Source organism: Anabas testudineus, chromosome 3, assembly GCF_900324465.2.
Source record: "Anabas testudineus chromosome 3, fAnaTes1.2, whole genome shotgun sequence".
Lineage (NCBI taxonomy): Eukaryota > Metazoa > Chordata > Actinopteri > Anabantiformes > Anabantidae > Anabas > Anabas testudineus.
Genome location: NC_046612.1, coordinates 23,047,280 through 23,063,862, shown reverse-complemented (window position 1 = coordinate 23,063,862; position 16,583 = coordinate 23,047,280). Strand labels below are relative to the sequence as shown.

The 16,583-nt window shown below is 38.9% G+C and overlaps 1 protein-coding gene across 1 annotated transcript in view; it reads left to right on the top strand.

Moving 5' to 3' along the window:
• itfg1 (integrin alpha FG-GAP repeat containing 1) overlaps positions 1 to 16,583 on the top strand; it is a 126,062-nt gene that overhangs the window by 24,644 nt on the left and 84,835 nt on the right. The window contains exons 7-8 of the mRNA XM_026378215.1: positions 971 to 1,020; positions 8,596 to 8,680. Coding sequence (XP_026234000.1) covers positions 971 to 1,020; positions 8,596 to 8,680 — 135 coding nt within the window. The remainder of the gene's footprint in view (positions 1 to 970; positions 1,021 to 8,595; positions 8,681 to 16,583) is intronic.

Sequence of the window (16,583 nt, the reverse complement as noted above, 5' to 3'; positions counted from 1 at the left end):
CAGCAGTGCTATGCTAGCATTGATTATATATAGTTCATGATACAGGATTTCCACTGAAGCCTTAATCATTATATACCACCTTAATTCTTTCTAGTGTTATGCTCCACCTTTTCTTTCCTCCATTCATCACTTGCTCTATTATGTTTTTTATTTTACTATGCAGAGCACAGCAATACATGGAGTATACGTGGGCCCTAGGGCAGATCAATGCCAATATTTATTTCATGTCCAATTACTGGGGCAGAACTGCAGTCCAGAGTGAGCAGTGATGAAAGTAAACGTCCTCTCACAGAGAGGCACACAGCATGCATTAGAAGTGCAGCCTGCAGCCTAAGCTTCAAGAGCAAGGAATATGAGTACAAGCACAGGATATAGGATTCCAACAAAGCAAGCTACAGGCATTACCAGGGGGCGAAACCTCCAGAAAGCTGAGTGAAATCCTGTTCTCTTCAGTGGGAGATCGCTCCACTATCCTCTTTCCTTTGCTTCATCTGTTTTTCTTCTGCTGCTTTAAGAAGTCAAATTCATCTTTATCGCTTTACAAATCCCACCTATATTGTGAATTGAGTTCAGTATTTTTTTCCAGAACAAACTTTGACATTAGGAATTCAATGCTCGCATAAACCTCAATCATAATTTGTAATAAAAGTGAACTTATCGATGCACAATTAAGTACTCCAGTAGAAACATGGCAACGTTAGTATCCAAGCAAATATAGATTTCTTTTTTATTTATTGTTTATTTTAAATCATCAGGGCATCAGGTCTCTAAAGGTCTACCGTTCACAGCTTAGACACGCTGAGAACATTTTCATTTCATTTCTCTCATTTTTTATTTTTTTTTTATTAATTATTTATGCTAATACATTAGCAGTCTGTGTTGCATGTTTGGCTTTGATTGTCAGATAAACTGATGTATCGGTTAATGCCTTTCAACCACCCTTTCTATGTCTCTGTTCATCCCATTACAGATTTGTTCCTAACAACAAATGGGCCTAAATTTGAGACCTGGATCAACAAGGTAAAGACTTTTTTCTTTCCTTTTTATGTCCTTTAAGTCCAGTTCATTCTGTGGCTCTTAATTCCCCTGTACACATGCAATAGAATGGTTAATCTCGGATCAAACAGTCAGAGGTTCTGTAAGTACAACTGGTACAACATTCTGTCTTATTGTGTAGGCCACCCAAAGGCACTATGTGAAGTATGGGTAAAGCAATAATACACTCAGTGGATGGATAGAGAGAGACAGATAGATACTTACTTTCTTAAGCACAATGGGGAATTACAGTGTTGCAGTAGCTATTAGACAAAAACTAAACACACAAGTACACAGAAGAGGAAGTCAGGTGGACAATCTGAAAAGCTGTACGGTAAGATGCAGGATTGTGCTTGGAATATACCTATGTTGTTCTGAGTGCGTCATACCACCTGTTTCCAAACTATGACTGAGAGTGGTGGAGTGGATTTTTGTTACATAACACGATGTCGTTCACATTCATAAAGCCCACCAGCGCTCTGTTCTAAAGTTGTTATTTCACTGTTCAAGCTGTAATCTCTGTTTAAAAATGTCTCTATCCTACAGCAACATTTATCCAGCAAACACCTAGGTCCAGCCTTTAATATAAACAGGTATCATAGAGTTTTGCAGACAAATTGCTGTAAGAATTGCTTCCATATTGATAGAATTGTATTGTGTATGGAAAAATACAACTTAAAATAATTCTTTTACAAATGCTATATACAGGTCATAAACATGTTTATATATGTTTATATAGACAGACAGACAGACAGACAGACAGACAGACAGACAGACAGACAGACAGACAGATATAGGTGTGCCTCCTTTTAAGTACGGCCAAAGGTTTTCACCTAGTGATGACCCACCTACTACCTCTTTGTTTCCTTATGTGACAAATGGATCTGCAGAGCTTTGGTGGGCTTGAGGGTGCAGGGCTTTTGGCACTGCTGCAGGACTATTTAATATTCTGGGAGAGCAGAGAGGGGAGACCGTGGCTCTAAGTTTTTGTCGGAGGGGCCTATTTGAAATTCAGCATGTTGAGGCACAAGCCGAACAGTAGTCTGTCTTATCACAGAGAGGGGGAATGGGAGAAAGGAAGCTGGAAGAGGTAAGGAAGAAGAGAGAAACAGAGAGAGATTGAAGGATTTAGCAGAGTTTGAATGTGTATGGAAAGAGAAAAACTAAGCAGGAGCAAAACTGTGCAAATACGCTGCCAGACCTACAGAACAGTTGGACGGGTAATAGGTGGCAGGAATGTTGATAGAGTGGGTGAAGCAAGAAATAATTGAGAGGAAAATATAGAGATGATTTTGAGAAGAGAATTCCAAACTTTTACAGAGGGTGTGTTTTTATCCTGTTTGTTGTCAGCTTGACGGATTTTTCAAAAGCATGTTTGGTCCAAAGTTTGAGCCACAGGCCAAAGACAAAGTCATTCATTTTAGACCCACCAGCAGCTTGCCCTTAGGTATGACCATTTACTTAGTTCACCAGTTTTTCCAGAACATCTCTATTCTGTTTGAACTATTTAAAGGGCTGTCATGAAATCCACAAGACAGATATTTATGTTCCCCAGATGATGTATCCTACTGATTTGGCTGACCCTCTGACTCTTCCTCCAGCGCCACCACAAGTTTGACATTTGTGAATCAGTGAAATAGATATTGTATAGATTGCTATGAGCCTTTCTATAGATATTTACTCCTTTGATGACAAATAAACTTCTGGCTGTTCATCTGCCATGAGGTGTTTTATTTGTTTTTAATATGAAAATATCCAACAACTATTGGATGGATTGCTATCAAATTAACCAAAGGCATTCATTGTTCACATGGTCATTTACACACCCTCTGACCTCCTTCATCTAGTGCAATATTCAGCTCAAGATTTTGGTTTATCAAAACCATATTCAGCTGTAAGTTGTGCTTATTGCTAATATGCAAATGTCAGCATAACATGGTAGAATAAGGCTGTATGCAGGATTACACAGCCTTAGAGAAGTCTGTGCTCACTGAGCCTTTGTTTATCTGCCATAAAGCAAGAAAATGTGGAATAAGCACATTGATGATAATTGAAGTGGTGCTTTGTCTCTGTATAAATAGCAAGTCATGACATTAAAGGTTTCATTAAATTTCATGAGGAAACAAAAGCTATCTGCTTAAGCTCACAACAAGTCTGTTAGAAAATATGTAATCTTGATAACGCAACTGGACACCTGTCATTTATTTACTGTAATTAATTCATCATGCAGTCCTTTGTTAGGTCTTTGCACTTTTGTAAGAGGGGTCAGTGTCTCAGTCGTTGTGTCTAAGAATTTTGCACAGTGTTCCAACTGCTAATTGATTGATTGAACTTCATTGTTTGGTGAAGTGCGTTCTTCAATCCAGTTGGAAGAGAGTGCGGGAACAGGTATTCGAGAGCAAGACAAAGGCGCTACCACAGAGTGCAACCAGTTGGAATGACGTAAAAAGCTGGTCCTGTGCAGTTTATATGTAGCACTCCATCTCATTCTCTTCTTCAGTGCTTGGAAAAGCCAAATGCTTTCCTTTCATCTTGTTACATTCTCTGTACTTTTCTGTTCCTTTTTCTTCAAATGCACAAACAAGTGCTCACAGCCACGCTTGAATGAATTCAAAAATACTGCTCATCCAAAGGCACAGATGACATACATGACATACTGTTCATGGCCATGGACGCTCCCACCCACACACGCATATATATACACACGCACACAAAACAGAGCCATTTCCCAGCATCCTCAGAGCATTAGACCCCAGTTAATCCCACTGCAGTCTTTGGTTCAATGCAGCTGCATCTATCGGTCACAGGCCAGCACACTCCTCTTTCTCCAGCACTCTGTTTTAATTACTTTTCTCTGTTTTCTTTTCCTCTAAGTCTCCTTCCATCACACCCTGTTCCTCTGTATTCCTGTGATTACACAAAGAGAAGGCAGTTGGAGAGGTAGGGTGGCAACAAGCTGGAAAGATGAGTGAAGAGAGGTGTTTTTATTGTCCGGCAAGCAGAGCCCACAGGTTTTAAAGGTCAATTATGTAACGGCTGATATATTGATCTAGTTAATTAGTGAGATGTTTCTTCTTCATGACTCATTTACACACAGCTCAGGTCTCACACACAGACAAACATACCCCACTAGGCTACAAAACTGACATTCAGTCTCTTTATTTTGTCTTTTATACAAAGAAATGTTGACATTCACTTCAACTCAGTTCTTTTTTTTTTTTTTATCTGAGTCTTTATATGAAGATAAAATATCATTGTGCAGACTGTTCAGGTCCAGGAGGTCAGTTTACATTAAGGAAAAACGAGAGTTTTATAGTATACATTTGAAACACTTGAGCATTTTTGCTCCTCTGGGCATGTAAGTGTGTGGCTTGGATATATTTAGTTTTAATATATTTTAATTTTGTACAAAAAAAAAAAAAAAACAATAAAATGGACACCTGCAGAATAGCTTGTTTCATGCAAATTTGACATTGTCATAACTATTACCCGTGTTCCTCCGGGCTTTCCAAGCAGCATAATATGCACATAATAGAGGAATAACATGAGCGTACGTAGGCCTTACCTCAAAGAGGGCAACAAAGTTCCATCCATTTAAGTGGAAAAATATTTAAATTCAGACATTTCTCCTTGAACATGATTTATTCTAATTGTCCAGTGATTATGATGCAAATTCTTCTGTCTCTGTTTCTGAATCATCAGGATGTTTTGTGGGGGGGGGGGATTTGTGCCACATACAGCTTGTACTTCTGTATGAGATGTAACAAAATATTGCATACCAGAACAAAGTAGCAAAACAGTCCAGAGAAATCACTTAAATCCACATACCCTACTGCATGTCTCACACACAGGAAGTGGATCCAAGCCCTCAGTGTTCCCAGCACTAGAAACATTAACCAGAAATGTATTTCACTACTATGAAATATGCATACAGTATGTTTTCACTGCACTCTTTGGTCAGGTGTGCGTGATGTGTGTACAGAAGAGAGGAATAAGAACACCTGTAATCCTCCCATCCTCACATATTCATCAACTGTTCTTTGAATGCTAGACATAGTTTTAATCATGAAATTGTGCAACCAGAGAAGCCACACCAGTCACTAACACGCACTACAGTAAGATCTCATTCTCAATGCAATTGTAAGGTTTTGATCTATTTGATTAGATTATCTTTAATATGTTTCATCTTCTTCTGCATGTATAACTTAAACAAACACACATGCATCTATAAAAGCTCAAATATGTTACAGTAGAAGTCACTTCATTATAATATTGAAGAATCAGCCCTTTCCTGGAAAATCTAGTGAGCAGTACACAAATGTAGCCACTAAATCACCAAAAGAAGTGTTTCTCCTTGTCAGCATTCAGAGAGCCAAACATGATGCAGATAATTACCCTCTAAAAGCACAATCTGTGCACTGTGAAAACTTGAAATTCAAGTTAATATTGTACTTAATTTACTGATAGCTCATGCCAACACAATGCCCTGAACAAAAAAACAACTCTCCGTTACAGTTTTAAGGAGATTCTATGTGTTGGAGTGTGAAGGCTTTATAAGCCAGTGATTTACCAGATTTTTTGTAGAAGCAGCACAAAAACTATTAAATATTTTTCTGACATAAATCTACAGCAAAGTATTACTGTAATAACACCATCAGGGTTTTTAGGGGTTCATTCACAGTCAGCAACATTTAGGAAATTCATGATTAGCAGAGGCTGAAAAGAAAACAAATGACATTCAGAAATAATTACTCTGTTTACAGTATCAGTTTAACGCTTGTAGGGACTGTATGTGTGTGTTTCCGTTTTCCAGATACCAAAATGTTGATGTACTAGCTGACTGAATGAGAACTTAAGGCTCGATCTGCTGTTGTTGTGAATCTACTGGACTGTCGCGCTGGCAGCACCATTCTTTAGTATCTTAATCTCAGTGTCTCTGAGTATGAGGCTGCCAGTAAGATGATCAAGTAAACTGTCTGGAAGAATTATAGCCATGACACTTCCAGAGAGAGAAAAATCTCTGATTTACCTACCTGGATAACAAAACGCTATGTTAATACCAGCAGTAAAAAGGCCATTACTTGAGTTTTAATTCCTAATGAGCTAGTCTTTATCTTTCACTCTTCTTACTCCCTACTCCATGTTCAAATAATCTCCACTGCCTACTATGTGTAACATTAGATGCTGCCAGCAGCCTGTATCAAGTGATGTTACAGAAACAGCTTTTGACCACTCAAGTACAGTAGGCTTTGAATAGACACTGTTCATTTTAGATGATTAGCTCACAGGCTAATCAGCTTAAATGAAATGTTTTTTTATTTTTTCTTGAGCCGGTGTCGGATTATTTACACATTTTTATATATTCATTTCCAAGGACCTGGTCATTAAATAGTAGTGGATTTTAGCAATATTTCATTCATGTGTCTCTAGAATTTCTTATATGGTTTGCAATTTAGGAATGTCCCCACTCTGAGTCCTTCAATATTGGGTATGTGCTGATGCTAAAATGCTCCAATCCAATACTTGTATTTAAAGCTATAATATGCAGGTGAAGCTAACACTAGTGTTAGATAACTCTGCTCTGTGCACCCCTCCGTCTCCCTGCTCTGACATAGCTTTGTGTCACTCTTTACTCTCAGCCACACTCTGCACAGCCCTTCAAGTAGTAGTTGTCCTTAAAAAAATAACAGTAAATCAAAAGCCACAGAACTTAATAATCAAGTAAAAATTGATGTTTCTCGGATTTGTTAAAAACTTTTAGATGTAAATATCTCTGCATTAACTCCATACCTAACTTGAGACCCTGTATTTTACAAGAGCCATGAATGGCCCAAATATTGACTCTCCTGGTTCTATATTAGGTTTATATCATCATTGAAATTATATAAATGAAAGAATCAGGACAGAACTGGGACAGTGCAATTTCAGTGCAAATGTTTTAGAACTTTAGAAACACCTCCAGTTGTACAGCAGTGTTACAGTGTCAAGTACCTTTATTCATAAACTGTCTTTGGCAGAGTGCAGTCATGGGCTACAAAGAGCACTTTAACCACCACGGAATAAATGGTCATCAGTGACAGCTGAAATGACGTGCTGCTACTGACATTTGTCAACTTAACCAGTAAATGCAACAGCACTCACTTGAAATGAGGAGGTTTCTAGCAGAATGTTTCCTTGCAAATCTACACATTTTGCCAACTGTAATTTTGACTCTCCAGTGCAGCAGAAAGCTGCAGTGTAGAGCCCAGCTGTGATGGATAGCAAAAGTCAACTCTAATCTTATAATAATCTAATAAAAACAATTTAGATCATTCCCATTCTTACATATTCCCTTTTTCTTTATAGTTTAATATATTTCAGTAAAAGCACATATAGTACAAGTTTAACCTATAGCCATATATTTAAAATGTTGCTGCTATGTGGCTGATTTCACAAATGACACAACTGCATGCAATGTGACAAATGACAAATAAAACTAAAGGAGGAAAACTGATTACAGCTGAAACAAGTGGTAGAATAATCAGTAGTCAGTAATCAGGAATTTTCTTGTTTACCATGAAAACATAGGTTTTCATTTGTGCTAATAATCAATTAGCTGTTAAATAATATGATGATATGATAATCGGGATAGGATGATAATATAATGATAATCTTGCCATTGAAACACAGGACTAATGTTTGCTGATGATAGACCTCTGTAGACCTATGTTGTTAGCTGTTTCTAGCTAAAATAGACATTTACAACATTAACAGTGTCTACACTGTATTTGTGATCAATTTGATGTTGGAAAAAATGCTTTCCATTAAAAAATCAAGGATATTTTAAACTGCTGAATAGTTGTGTACCCTGAGGATTTGCATTTTTCGCTTAAACATTTTATTGACATTATTTAGGGCTACTGGGACTGGGTGAAAGGTTTGTTTTTTAATACATTTGGAGATTATATACTTGTAGTTAACAAATAGAAAAGAAAATCTGAACTGACAATACTTTAAAAATATATATTCCCATTCATATAACCATATATATTTTCACATGACAGAACTTTATCTCTCCATTTTAGGAACTCTCTAAAACACATTTTTTAATTTTACCATCTAGTGTAAATAATTTATGTTTTCTTGTAAATGCTGTCTTTCTTTCTAGATGCATAGCATAGAGCTCCTGTCTATAAATTGTTTGAATATCTGTGCACCTCTCATGTTTATGCACATACTGAACACAGATACACACACTCACACACAAAAGCCACCTCCTTGCTTTTCTGTGGCCCACCAAAGGCCTCATGGGCCTATGTCCTGTAGAGTGAAAGCACAGAGCCTGTATGTTAACCATTACATCTCTGTTTTCTATTATTATGTCTCACACCTTCTGGATCTGTGACATTATACACTGCATTTACTGAATAGTTGACTTATTCATGACTCTCGAAGGAAACAGCAGCCTGCTGTTCAGTGGCTGCAGAATATATGAGCATTTATGAAACTGCATAATCTCTCTCTCTCTCTCTTACTCCCTTGTTTTTTTCTCTCTATCTGCCTACATAATGGTGCTCTCAGGATGGGAACTTCACCAGAGAAGATGTCATGCCAACAGATCCACCAAAAGCCAGCACTATCGGACAGTCCTCCTTTGTCGACTTTGGTGAGAACGACTTAGATTTGTCATTTGTTGTTATTTTTTATTAAACCTACTGCGTTTGTTCAAGATTGTAAGATCCATTTTAGACATCATTGGCATGTACTGCATTGTCGGGGGTTTGGTTTCTAGTCAGACATAATCAAAGTGTAAAGAATCACAAAAACACAGGAGGTCTGAGTGTAAACACACTGAAGATGCTTAGAAAACATCCGAGTTGTGCGGGGCCTGATTATTCTGAAAAACAGTGTCCCTTATATCTGTATGTGTGTGTATGTGTGGCAGATTCATTTTTTTTCCCTAAGTCCTTTAAGCTCCCTCTGCATTTAAAGCCTGGTAGTTTCAGAAGCTTCTAAATAAGACTGTCTGGTATTTTTGGATTTAGAATTTTCACTACAGCTCTCCCATCAAACAGCATTCACACACACACACACCACAAATGTTCACCCTTTACCAGCCAGGCTAATCTTGTGTGTGTACACACATTGCCGACACACAGTCCCACACAACACACTGATGTACACACTCAATCCCACATAGAGCCAGATTTTTGTGAACATCTTATCCCCTTAAACAATCTTGGCCAGTAGTATTCATTGTTCAGCTCAGCTTTACATTTATCCCCAGCAAATCTCCGCTGGCTTTCTAATCTCCACGCTGCAGCCTGTGCAGCACTGAGTGGCCTCTGGTCGCTCTTGTCAGAACAACTCCTTCAGCCAGAGGGACAGGAAGAGTTTTGGTGGCTTCTTATGTTTGTTTTTAAGGTAAATGCAACTCAAATCAACAGTTTTGTGTTATAGGGTGCAGTCTGATTTTAGAAGATAGTGAAGGAGAGATGGTAAAGCCTGTTCAGCTTCTGCTGTCTTCATGTCATGACTGCAGAAGTCAACTTCACTGAACAATGCACTGTACATCCACTTGCTATAATGGAGCTGGTCAGGTGTCAAAAGTATGTGGCTGCCAGTGTTAGTGTATATAAGTTTAAGTTTGAAATTTAGAGCAGGTGCTATTAAGTTGGAAGTCCCAGGAGGAATAAATGGCTTTCCAGACCCTAAAGGCTGATAGAAGCTATTCTTAGCATTAATCTGTGACTATGTACTTTTCTGTAAACTGTGGCCACTGTGGCCACAAGTGGCAAATGCTGGTTAAAATGAATAGTTTTGTCTGCCCCAATTTCACCATTTAAAATGCTAGTTTCACCAAGTAGCCAAGCTTCTGAGTGTAATAAATTCAGCGAGGTAAGTGTTACTTTTTAAAGGAAAGGTGTTCAAGGTGGTGGTGAGACCAGCGATGCTGTGCGCTTAGAGACAGTGGCACTGGAGACAAGACAGGAGGCAGAGCTGGAGATAGCAGAGCTTAAGATGTTGAGGTTCTCTATTGGAGTGACGAGGATGGATAGGATCAGGAATGAGTACATCAGAGGGACAGACCATGTCAGATGATTTGAAGATAAAGTCAGAGAGGCCAGATTGAGGTGGTTTGTGGTGTGGTGGATTGGGAATACATCGGATGGAGGTTGGAGCTGCCATAGAGGAGGTCTAGAAGAACACCAAAGAGGAGATTTGTGGATGTAGTGAAAACAGGACATGAAGTTATTAGGGTTAAATGGAGGCAGAGGATTTGCGGTGGTGACCCCTGAAAGTAAAAGAAGAAGACTGTGCTACTTTTTATTTCCAAAGATACAAGGTCTCACTGTAGAGAGTGAGCAAACAAATGAATTATTTCGCTTACGCTCAAAACAGATCTTAATATCAAGTAGGTTGTACAGTGTTAGTAGAGGGTGGGGGGGGGGCAATCTGAGTAGGAAGATACTTTACAATGAGCAACAGAGTATCATTCAAATACCAAGTGAAATAATAAAACACAGTTACAAGTCAAAGAAAACCTAGCATACAGCATTAAAATACACTACTCTAGTATATAATTACCTGTCAGGTTAACTTGATTAGCATACAACTTAGCTTTTGCACAAAACTGTGGCCAGTGGTAAGACAAGCAGACATGGTCTTTTGTTCTTCTGTCTGTGCTGGAAGGTGTCTTTAAAGCCAATGTCAGAAACAGTGAGGAGGGAAGAATAATCAGCATCATATTATGATCTTTCTTGCACTAGAGGTCCTTGGGAGAGAGAGAGAGAGAGAGAGAAGTTAGATTGCCAAAAAATGCTGCCCATTTTAAACAGTGTCCCCAGTAGTTCAGGAGAAGCAGCACAGGACTGCTGTCTGAAGGCAAAAGACTGCAGAGTGGCCTCTCATGTCACATCTTATTCCTTGAATTTTTCTGTGTGCTGCTTCATGCTGACTACACATTTCTTCAAGTGTATCGATTCTGAAGAACCATATCCAAATGCAAAAGGCATTGCACCCAGTGAACCAGTGGATGTTTTTTCTACAAATCCTCTCTACCACAGAGTGAATACTAAATAATCTGGCAGAATAGAACTATAGAACTTTGTGTTTGAAAATGTAATTACATTCCTAATATGTTAAAGGTAGGATAATTGTCTACTTTCTAATAATATAGGAATGGTAAAGTATTGGTGATGAGACATTTAGTATCCTAACAGGTTTGCAGTGTTTTTATCTCTTTTGTTTTTTCTTTATATTTTCTTAGTATCCTTTTGTCTGGGTGATGTTATCACTCAGTTTGAGCTCTGTGCTGTTGTTCGCCGTGTAATGTTGAGTGCACTTTTAATTAACTTTTTGATTTGTGTGACTCTCATGCATTTCAGCACTGACACAAGCATGCAAGTAGAGCTTCCTACTGATAAACACATCCTTACTGGCATGATTAATCTGTTAATCTCATTCAGCTAGGGGTGTCCATCAAATATTTAGTGAACAAACTTCCCCTTCCCCAATTGCCAATAATATATGAGCCAGAGGGGAAATGACCTATATGCTGTGTGTGTGTGTGTGTGTGTGTCTGCGTGTGTCTACACGTCATGAGGGAATCTGCGTGACAGCATGTGTTTGTGTAATTTCCTGGCGAATGTGTGTGTATTTAATTCATGATCTCTAGAGGGCGGTGACTTTTTTTGTTTAAATCTCAGGCTTATCTCCACAAAAACTTTTTCATTTCTTTAATCTTTTCCTTGTTGGCCCCTCCCGCCCCGCTCCCCCCACCTCCCCCTCCCTTCGGCTCAGAAATGTCACATCAAGACGTCGCCCTCGTTAGCTTGGAATTGAAGCCTTTGAGGGTCACGCTTCTAATAATTTGCCACATTCCAGGAGAGAGATGCCTTGCAGGATGTAATGTCTTTTTTTCTTCTCCTCCCCGTTTTGTCTGCCTGACTCAGCCCCTCCTCGGTTGTCGTCGTCTATCTTAATTTCTCTTGATCTACAGCGTATCTCATATCTACAGCTTATTCTCTTTTCACACTTGTTTGCCATATCCTCCTTCTATTCTTCATCTCAACAGCTTTAGGTGTCACTGGATCTTGAGGTTTTATTACAGTACTCGAAAAGGAGCCACATTTCAACACACTTTCTCCTAGACTATTGAGTATCATTAAAAGACTTTCAATTCCAATACTACAAATGTAATAAGCAATAGTTACATAGACTTCTGCAGTTAAGGCCACACCATGCCCTCTTTATCAATTCATGTTAGACTTTAATTTGAAACGCATTCATCACCCCGAGTATATCTTTAAGTCTTTTTCAGTTTTTTTTTTTTTCTTTCTGTATCTCTAACTCTCATATTGTCAGGCGGAGACAGAGAGAGATACTTTGTGCCAATGAGAGTGGAGTTAGGGTTTGTTATAAAATCAATAGGACTGAATGGGAGACTCAGTGTGAGTCAGCGGAGATGGGCTCTAACAAGAAATGCACACAAAACTGAAAGAAACTCTGCACTCTTGGGTTCACTCTAAATATTTTAATACCACAGCCTGAAGCAAGTATTCTTTTTTCCTTTCTATTCTGCTGTAGTTGCAAGACAAACATACAGACAAACATAGACATGCAGTTCAAGTGTATATAGAAGTTTTACTATGGTCCCTTGCTATGCTATTCATGCACAAGTACAAGTGTCATAAATCAGTCTGTGTTTTAGATTTTCTACTGCAACATGGAATTTAAAAGACATAAGACGTATGAAGGTAAATGGCACAAAAAGATGGTTTCATGTCCTAAAATAAACTGCTGGGATATCCCTGAACAAGGTGTCATACAGTACAACCAATAGTCAAGTCATTTTATAGAAATGAACCTTCTGACTTGTGAGGGATGTGTCTTTACATCAGCCACAATGGGGTATATAATGAAAGTTGAAACTAACTTTCATTAGAGAAATTGTACCACTGCTCTTTCTAGCAGAACCAGCAGCATGGCTCAAGAGAAAGCAGGGTTTGTTTGGTTAATCCACAGTATCACTTGGTCCAAACTGACATAAATGCAAGATGGATGGCCATTAAATTTTTATGATCCGTGATGATAGTCATTCACACAGGCCTTGACAATCCACTAACCATTCCTCTAGTGCCATCAAGACATTGACATTTATGGTTTTGAGTGAAATTTCTGAAATCTACTGGATGGATTGACATGAAACCTGGTACAGACATTCATGTCTCCCTCAGGATGCATTGGAATAACTCTGGTGATACCCTAAAGCTACCATTTTTGACTGTGTTCCAACATTTCTTTAGTAAAAATATGCTTCAGAACGTCTCTTAATGTTGAAATGCTATCAAAGGCTTCTGTGACTCTGGCTCATCGAATAGTCTGTGCAAAGAAATTGCTCACTTCTAACCAATTGGAGAAAGCCAAAGTCCACGGTGGGAGCTCAAAACTTTTAAAACACATGAAATGATCACAGATGATCTGAACTGATTGCTTGAGTGGCACGTGAGCACTTCATTGTTCTCCAGAACCTAATGGTCCTTTAACTTTTGTTTCTGAAGTCAAACTTTATTCGTCTGATGCTGTGGTCCATGATCAAATACCTTCAAAAGTCTTAGTGTTGTGTGTGTGCTTTGTTTTTAGTGCTATTCAGAAAGTGTTGCCATGCTGACATCTAAAGCTCAGATAAACCTAGTTTTCTCCTACCTATACCTCTCCACCAGTCTAACATCGTTGATATCATTATTATTCAGTTTTGTCTCTGTATGTGGCCATCATAGAAGCCTCTCTCACCTCCGCTACCCCCAGGCTAATTAAAGACTACATCTTGGCTTTACTGAAAAAAAGAAAAAACAAACACTTGAATGCATGACCACAGGGAGGCTGAAAGAAAGAGAGGAGAGCGAGCGAGGCAAATGACAAAGTGAGGGAATGACACACTTCAAAGATGACACGAACTCAGATAGAAGAAAGGATAACCACATGAAGATATGCTGAGGGGGGTGATCTGGAGAGGGAGGAGCAGAAGGTGGCGTAGGGGATAATGAAGGAGTGAAGACGAAGGAAAGGAGAGGTTGAGATGGAGCAGAGAGATGCAGTGCATCCCCGTGTGATGTGGAGAGGGAATTATTTCCATCACACATCACACTGCCAATTCTCACTCTGTCTTTCTACCTCTACCTTCTACGTTTGCTTGTTAATGTTGACCTTCCTCTACATTTTCCTTCTATCTGTCTTGTCCTGTTTCACTGAAATCCAAAATTCATATATATATTGTATATCTTATATATATATGAAGATATACAACAATATACAATACATAATACAATATACAATGACAAGTACAGCAGTAATATTAATTCTAAAGAATATATTATCAAAGAGATTGACACCACCACAAGCTGAGTTTAATGACAAATGTGTTTTATGTTTTATTTTATTTTATTTTTATTTATTTCTTCAACCTCTTAACATATAATGCTGTCAGGGTGCTGCATCAAAATGCATTGCTTAGCTTTAACCATGAGCTCAGCACAGCTTTATAGTTTACCACTACTTTAACTACTCCACTAAGTATTTACATTAACACAAAGTGTGGGATCAGCTCTCCCTCAACACTTTCTGTACAGTAGATGCTGAAGAGCAGCCAGTAAATCAAAAAACGCCGACAGGCTCTGTGCTAGTTAGCCTGTTAGCTAATTAGCCTGTTAGCATGCGGATGGTCCACCTGTGTGACTCCCTGCTGCTGCAGTTTGCTGCTGTTAGCTGTAAACACCAAACGGGAACTGTTCATTTGGATCTAAGCTTTCTGTTTGCTTTACCATATTGTTGAAAGTCATCAGCCAGCACACACTGGCTACACTGATGGTGTGCGTGCGTGTGTGTGTGTGTGTGTGTGTGCACATGTGTATGTTCATGGATGCATACAGGAATCTGTCCACGTGTTCATGTTTGTGCGCTAGCAGTTTTGTTTCCAGCTCTCGACTCTTAATAGATGCACAGCATATGCCAGACAAAACAGGCCCATCTGCCTTATCACTGAGGTAATTGCATTTTTCAAAGTGACAGCGCCCAATGCATAATTCATCATTAGGGTAAAGCACAACCGAGTCCCACAACCAAGTGTGTCAGCTAGCTTCACTGCAGGTAGGATGGAGGGAGGCTGCTCTGCGACCAGCGGCTCACTAAGATAGGGAGATTTTTCCGACAGCGAGATGGAAATGTGTTTGGAAGTGATATTTAAATTTGAAAAGGCTGTCATCATGCTATGTGGGTATGTCTGTGTGTGTGTGAGTGTGTGTGCTAGTAAGTCAACATGTTAACAGGACAGCCTATTTCTCCCTGCTCTCCCCTCAGGCGTTCTTTCTCCACTCATCGTATTATATTGTGTTACACCCAGCTCTCCTCCTCCCCCTCTTTTCTGTCTGCTTCATTCTCTCCACGACCAGTCGTACCTTTCACACTATTTTTCTTACCTTCATTTCCTTTTGTATTTTTTTCTCTCCTCCTTGTCATGTTTTCAACCAGTCTACTCCTCTTTCTCACTCTCTTTGCTTTTTCAGTCTCACATTCTCCATCACTTTCTCTCTCCGTCTCCTGGAGAGATGAGCGTACCTGAAAAAAATACAGAAGTACAGGAGTGCTGCTTGGCTAGTTAAGATCAGAGTCAGTTGCGTATGCAGCATTACATACAGCACACATCATACATCTGCCTTTATGTAAAATTAATCTCTACAGACTATAGTAATGAAATAAATGTGGCAGTGGGAAGAAAGAAAATCTTCTAATCAAGCATCATTTTGTAATATCCCTCACATTTAGAAATATTCCAATCCATATGCAAATGATCAAGTCCTCCTGGGTTTTTCAGTTTCCAAGTTCAGATATTAATTTGCACATTTTAAAATGCAGTTTGATGCAAATTGCAAAGTGCATCTGCCACAAAAGTGTCCTTCAATGAAGGTAAAACCCACATCTCCCTCTTTCTTATTTCAGTATCTTCTGCACAATAATTATGCATAAGTAGTACTCTCAATTACAAGGACCCACCCACAGTGAGCTGCGGAATAATTAGAACTTTATTTTTGAATTAATTTCAAAATGTTCTAGTGTCAGTGTGAATGTGAATGGTTGTCTGTCTCTGTTTCTTATGTGTCAGCGATGGGATATAAACTGTAAACTAATGGAGGCATACAAAAGCAGGGTACAAGTTGTAACCCACAGCTAAGTTACTGACTCCATGGCAACACTATTTTTACCATTTATATCACGTAAAGATCACAGATTATGGGAACCACTTTTCCTATACTTAGATCATGATTTTTCCACTAAAGTGATGCACAATAGTAGTAAGAGTCTCACTGTGGCAGACTGTAATATAGTGCTGTGTAAAAGGTTTAGGCACAATAAGGAATGACAAGTCCTGCACCAGGTGATTATAACTCCCATAAAGCCCTGATCTCAGCATCATGGAGACAGTCTGGGATTATGTGAAAATACATAAGACTCTGCTGCACATCTGAAATCCACAGAAGAGGTTCTCAAAGGTGCTTAGACTAACCTTTGGG